General features: G+C 66.1%; 2 protein-coding genes across 2 annotated transcripts in view; one reads left to right on the top strand and one right to left on the bottom strand.

The window, feature by feature from the left end:
- Window positions 1-209: 209 nt before the first annotated feature.
- Window positions 210-3,206, top strand: EMIHUDRAFT_206343 (hypothetical protein; the record flags this gene model as incomplete). The annotated part of the gene is made up of 2 exons (XM_005777557.1): window positions 210-242; window positions 2,562-3,206. The coding sequence occupies 2 exons, from the start codon at window positions 210-212 to the stop codon at window positions 3,204-3,206; spliced, it is 678 nt and encodes a 225-aa protein (XP_005777614.1).
- Window positions 3,207-5,615: 2,409 nt separating this feature from the next.
- The window catches only part of EMIHUDRAFT_421422 (hypothetical protein), a 2,986-nt gene continuing 2,302 nt past the window's right edge, over window positions 5,616-6,299 (bottom strand). Inside the window, exon 4 of the mRNA XM_005777558.1 lies at window positions 5,616-6,001. Coding sequence (XP_005777615.1) covers window positions 5,672-6,001 — 330 coding nt within the window. The 3' untranslated portion in view covers window positions 5,616-5,671. The remainder of the gene's footprint in view (window positions 6,002-6,299) is intronic.

The raw sequence follows: 6,299 nt of genomic DNA on the forward strand, positions 1-6,299 counted from the left end.
TCCGCAGCGGGGGGGGGGGGGGGGGAGCACAACCGCGGGGACCGGCGGAACGCCCACCACGAGCGGGAATGAGGGCGTTCTAACTGCCATTGGCGGTTGCACACAGGAGGTTAGGTAGGTAGGTAGCTAGGTAGGTAGGTGTGAGGCGCCGGGCGAAAAAGAATTCGTCCTGCTACGGCGTCTGCACACGTGCAAAAATTACACTCAACATGTCGTCAATCGTGACGCAGAATGATCCGCACGTGGCCGCGGTGTTGCGAGGCGACGAAGCGGCGGTGCGTTCGTGGCTCGAGAGAGGCGGGCGAGCAAACACCACGCGCGAGCATGGCGAAGTAATCGGCATTACCCTGCTGATGGACGCTGCCGTCGGAGGCCACGAGCGGGTGGCTGCCTTGCTGCTGCAACATGGCGCTCGAGTCAGCCTGCAGAACAGCACCGGCGGCACCGCGCTGATGGGCGCCGCCGACCAAGGCCACGAGCGGGTGGTCGAGCTGCTGCTGCAGCACGGCGCTGAGATCAACTTGCAGAACAGCGTCGGCGCCACCGCGCTGATGCGCGCCGCCCGCAATGGCCACGAGCGGGTGGTCGAGCTGCTGCTACGGCACGGCGCGGAGGTCAACTTGCAGAACAGCTTCGGCGACACCGCGCTAATGGCCTCCGCCGGCCAAGGCCACGACCGGGTCGTCGTGCTGCTGCTTCAGCGCGGCGCGGCGATAAACAAGCAGAAGGGCAACGGCGACACTGCGCTGGTGCTCGCCGCCGCCAACGGCCACGAGCGAGTGGTTGAGCTGCTGCTGCGGGGCGGCGCGGAGATCAACGTGCAGAGTAGCACTGGCGTCACTGCGCTGATGGGCGCCATCATCACCGGCCACGTGCGGGTGGTCGACTATCTGCTTCAGCACGGCGCGGATGCCAACCTGCAGGATAGCGACAGCTGGACCACACTGATGCACGCCGCCGACCAAGGCCACGCGCGGGTGGTCGAGTTGCTGCTGCGGCACGGCGCTGAGCTCAACCTGCAGGACAGCGTCGGCTGCACCGCGCTGATGAGCGCCGCCCTCCACGGTCACGAGCGGGTGGTCGAGCTGCTGCTGCAGCACGGCGCGGAGGTCAACCTGCAGAAGAGCGGGGGCGTCACCGCGCTGATGCGCGCCGCTGACAACGGCCACGAGCAGGTGGTAGACTTGCTGATTCGGCACGGCGCTGAGGTCAACCTACAGAGCAGCAAAGGCGTCACCGCGCTGATGAGCGCCGCCGGCCATGGCCACGAGCGGGTGGTCGAGCTGCTGCTGCGGCACGGCGCCGAGGTCAACCTGCTGAACCGCGACGGCGGCAACGCGCTGATGCGCGCCGCCGACAGAGGCCACGAGCGGGTGGTCGAGCTGCTGATACGGCACGGTGCTGAGATCAGTCTGCAGAGCAGCAACGGCAACACCGCCCTGATGCTCGCCGCCTACAGCGGCCACGAGAGGGTGGTCGAGCTGCTGATACGGCACGGCGCTCAGATCAACCTGCAGGACAGCGGCGGCTACACCGCCCTGATGATCGCCGCCCAGGAAGGCCAGGAGCGGGTGGTCGAGCTGCTGCTGCAGCACGGCGCTGAGGTCAACAAGCAGGTTAGCGACCCCGGTGACGGCGACACCGCGCTGATGCTCGCCGCCTACAGCGGCCACGAGAGGGTGGTCGAGGTGCTGATACGGCACGGTGCTGAGATCAGTCTGCAGAGCAGCAACGGCAACACCGCCCTGATGCTCGCCGCCTACAGCGGCCACGAGAGGGTGGTCGAGGTGCTGATTCGGCACGGCGCAGAGGTCAACTTGCAGAACAGCAACGGCATCACCCCGCTGATGAACGCCGCCTACAGCGGCTACCCCGCCGTCGTGCTCCGCCTGCTTCGGGCTGGCGCAGATGCAAAGGCTCGCTCTGCAGACGGCAGGTCCGCGCTGCAGATCGCCAAGGAGCAAGCGGCCAAGGTGCTAGCTACTGCCGGCGCCGCCAGTGCTCCTGAAACAGACCACGCCGGGTGCGTGCGCGCTCTCACTGAGCATGCAGCGGCGCTGAGGGAGGCGCAGGCGGCGGAGAAGGCGGCCGAAAAGGCGCTCGAGGCCAAGGGGCGGCGCCAGCAGCGCGAGCGGGAGGCGGCGGCGGCGGCGCGAGAGCGCGAGCAGGCGGCACGCAGGCGCGAAGCAGAGCGAGCGGCGGTCGAGGTGCGCCGGGCGGCGGACGCGGCGGCGCTGGAGGAGCAGAGGCGAGCCATTGCGGCGGAGGCGGAGGCGAAGCTGGCCGCTGAGCGCGCGGCAGCAGAGGAGACGCTGCGGGCGAGGGAGGCGGAGAGGTTTGCGGCGGAGGAGGCGCAGCGAGAGGAGCAGCGGGCGGCCGCGGCGGAGCGCAAAGCCGCTCAGGCAGAGGCGGCGCGGCGCGAGAAGGAGGCTGCGGACAGGAGGGCGGAGGAGGAGAAGGCGAGGCGGCGCGCAAAGGCGGCGGAGGCAACGGCGGCCAAGAAGGAGGCCAAGGCGAAGAACAAGGAGGCGAAGAAGGCGCCGTCTGCTTGCACGCTCGAGGAGGAGCGGAGGGCGAAGGCTGCGGCAGAGCATCGCGCACAGGAGGAGAGGGCGGCGCAGCTGGCTGCTGAGCAGGAGGCGGCGAGGCGAGCGGAGCGCGAGGCGGCTGAGCTAGCGGGTGCGGCAGAGCGGGCGGTGCTGCGCGAGGATGCGGAGCTAGCAGAGGCGCTGCGCCGGTCAGAGGTGGATGCGGAGGAGGCGCTGGCGCGTCGGGTGTCGCGGTGCGAGGAGGCGGTGAGCAGCGAGTCGACCGTCGGCGGCGGGGACTTGCCGCGGCGTGTCGAGCGGCTGGAGGCGAGCCTCGGCGCGGCGACCGAGGGTAGCCTCGAGGAGCGGGTCGGCGCCATCGAGCGCTTGATCGGGCCAGAGGCGGGAGAGGCGGCGCCGGAGCAGCATCTGCCAGTCACCGAGCCGTTCGCTGCCGTCTCACTAGCGGACGCCGGCCTCGACACGGGGCGGCCGGCTGCCCCCGAGTCCACGATGGGGGGCGAGACCACGTGCATCGTGTGTTTCGCGAGAGTCAAGTCGCATGCGGCGGTTCCGTGCGGGCACCTGTGCGCTTGCGGTCCCTGCTCCGAGCTGATGCGAGAGTGCCCGTATTGCCGCGAGCCAGTGATGATGTGGCTCGCCCCGCGCCCTGTCTGATCAGGTAAAATTTATCCAGCTCCACACACACAAAGTGGTGGGGCAAGGGGGGGGGCGACCCTCGCATCTCCAGACTCCACACACCCGGCTCACCTCCGACTAGTTGCAAATACGGGGGTGGTGTGACAATGTTGAATTTTGATTTTTTTCCGTGTTGCTCCCAGCGCCCTCGCCCGCGCTCCCTGAGGCCATGGCTGGTGCTACTAGTATGGGGGGGCTACCTGGCTACCGCGAGAGAGATCCAACTCGTCGACGTCGTCCGATGATGGTGCCTCAAAGTCAGCCTCCGGAGGCTCAGGCTGTCGTGGGGTCGAGCCGGCGGTGGCCGTGACATGTGGTTCCACCACCCATCGCAGGCTTTGCCTCTGACCGCCACCGTTCCCAGGCTGCCTAACGGGATGGAAAGGAAGGCTGGGCGAGCGTATAGAAGCGTGCTCGACCTTGTCGTGGCAGCCTGCACGGCAGCGCTGGCAGGCGCGATGAGCGTCGTGCCACCTGACCCGAGACGGGTCGCAGGCGTCGTACCGAGCGCGTCAAGACCGTGTCCTGATGCGCTCTGCACGGGTGAGTCACGTCGGCGTCAAAGGAGCGACGTGTGACCTGTCAGAGCTTGATCTCCGATCTCAGCGACGTCGAGTCGCCTTCGGTGGCGACAGCTAGGATGCATCTCCCCTCCGTCGTTTTTCGCGCGATGGCCCTGAGAAGCTGGCGGCGCACGCAGGCGGACCTTGTGTGTGCACGGAACGCTTAAAAAGTGGGTGCTCTACGTCACTTTCTTTGAGTAGATAGTGCCGAGCCGGCCGTGACAGCGTTTTTATAAAAGGGACCTGAGCCCTGCAGCCAGCAAATGCAAGATCAACTGGAACTCGCCGACGCCGTCAAGGTCGTGGCGAAGCAGAAGCCGAAGGAGATCACCCTTTTTTGTTAGACCAAAAGGGAGGGCTACACGACGCCCTCTACGCTGGGGTGCCGGCGCCCTACTGGGCGCCCCCCGCTCCCTTCCCCTCAGAGCCCCCCATCCCACTAGCATTCCCCCGCGGTCCCTCGCGGCCGCGCGACGCCGCACCAATGGCGCGCTGTGCCTCGTCCGCGAGCGCCGTCCAGAGCTGCACCGACAGTCGCTGCAGCGCAAACGGCATCCATTCGCGCGCCGACCACGACGTCTGGTCGTACTGCCACCATGTGAGCTTCCGGCCCGCCACCCTAGCCACCCGCCTCAGCAGCTCCTCCACCCCCGCGCTCATTGCGCCGAACTCCTCGAAGAGCAGCGCCTCCACACGGCACTTCCCCTCTCCCCCTCTGCATCCGTGTACTGGCCCTTGACAGCCTCGACCGTCCCGGTCCCCGTCCGCGGGTAGCGACGAACGCCCCCATGCGCCCCACCCCCGAGGGGTCCGACGGCACACCGGCAAAGATCTTCGTGTCGCCGATGCAGGGCAGGTGGGTCCCCGATCACGCCCTGGAGCCTGGTAAATGTACAAGTCCGTCCTCGTAGTGCTGTGCTCGCAGTGAAACTCGTGCTCCATCGCGCCGCGCCCAAGCTTGCCCCGCAGCAGCTCGACAAGGTCCAAGAGGACCTCCTTGTGCCGCGTCTGGTGGCCCGCCGCGCCGTCGTTCTGCGCCACGTCGCCGAGGGCGTCAAAGGGCAGATCGCGCTGGCTGTAGATGCCGTCCGCCATGACGTCCGTCATCATCGACAGGTGCAAGCCGAAGCGGCGCTGCTGCGCGAAGCGCAGCACGTACGAGGGCAGACGGAAGTGCGCGCGGGTCGGGATCGCGTTCAAGAATGCACCCGCGCCGAACTGGCTCGCCGAGACAAACCGCACCTGGGACAGCGTTTTTGGTAGTTGTTGGCGGGTTTTGCACCACAGACTTTTTGCAACACAAGTCCTCCGGACACGGGCAGGAGCCCCACGGCATTCAAAGTGCAATGAATGGCCCGCCCGGTGAGCGGTGTGCACGTGGGTGAGCAGCCTGGGAGACGTGATGCCTCCATTCTGCCGTCAAGTCGAAATCGGCATGCGAGTCGATCTTTGGCCCGCCAGAGGTACATGCGGCGTTTCGGGCGACAGCAGCGCTGCGACCGCGAAGTGGCGGTGGTCATGCTCCCACGGTGCCGACGCGGCACCGGAGTGGCCGGCGGCGGCGCTGCTCGCCGCGACCACGAAGGCTACTCCGATGCTCCGGGCCGACCCGTCCTACGCCCGACGGTGGCACTCTTCCACGTCTCGCTCACGCTGAGAAAAATTCTGAAACGGCGTGCAGCAGAGTCACCGACGAGTCGGTCCGCGTGACTCCTCGTGTCCCGTACGGCTTTACTGACTAGAGACTACCGTTCTCAGATCTCACACATCCATAATGCATAAACTCACTTTGGCCTCACTGAAGCACTCAAGCCTGCAAGCCCTCAAGCCTGAATTCTCAGATTTTAGATTAGGACGTTGTCCACCCCCTATCAATGTTCATCACAATCCACACGCGTCATGCCAGTGTGTCCGTGCAACCTCAAATCCACACGCCGCACCACAGACCGTCAGAACACTCCAGCGACCACACAAAGACGAAAGCAAACACTCGGGGGGGCGCGGCTCCCCTCCCGCGCCACTCGGGCGCATCCGCGTATTCCGGACCCGCGCACACCTCCGGCCCGCCCTCACGGCGGCTATAAGACGTCTGGGAACTTGACGTTCGCAATCTCCGGCAGCTCGAGCAGCCTGGGGAAGACGTTGAAGAGCAGAGCGGCGGCGCCGAAGCCGGCGACGACGTACGAGATGACGTTGTTCTTGTAGGGCGCCTAGATGGGACATGTCTCGGACACGTCCTGGACGCGCGTCGCGGACTAGGCATGCCAGCCTGTCCTGTAGGGAGAGGGAGAGGGAGAGGGAGAAGGAGAGGCGCAGGGAGAGGGGGAGCGAGAAGGGTAGGGGAGGTTCAGGGGAAGGGGCAGTGACACGATAAACGGAACCTTCAAGTGGAGATAGAGGCCTATTTAAAGACCCCTAAAAAAAAAAAAAGCCCAAGTTTTATTCCGCCCTTAATTCACATTCCTTCCCCGCCTGATGCAAAGGTCATCCCGGGAATTTTCCTATGGCC

Source organism: Emiliania huxleyi, assembly GCF_000372725.1.
Source record: "Emiliania huxleyi CCMP1516 unplaced genomic scaffold EMIHUscaffold_26, whole genome shotgun sequence".
NCBI lineage: Eukaryota > Haptophyta > Isochrysidales > Noelaerhabdaceae > Emiliania > Emiliania huxleyi.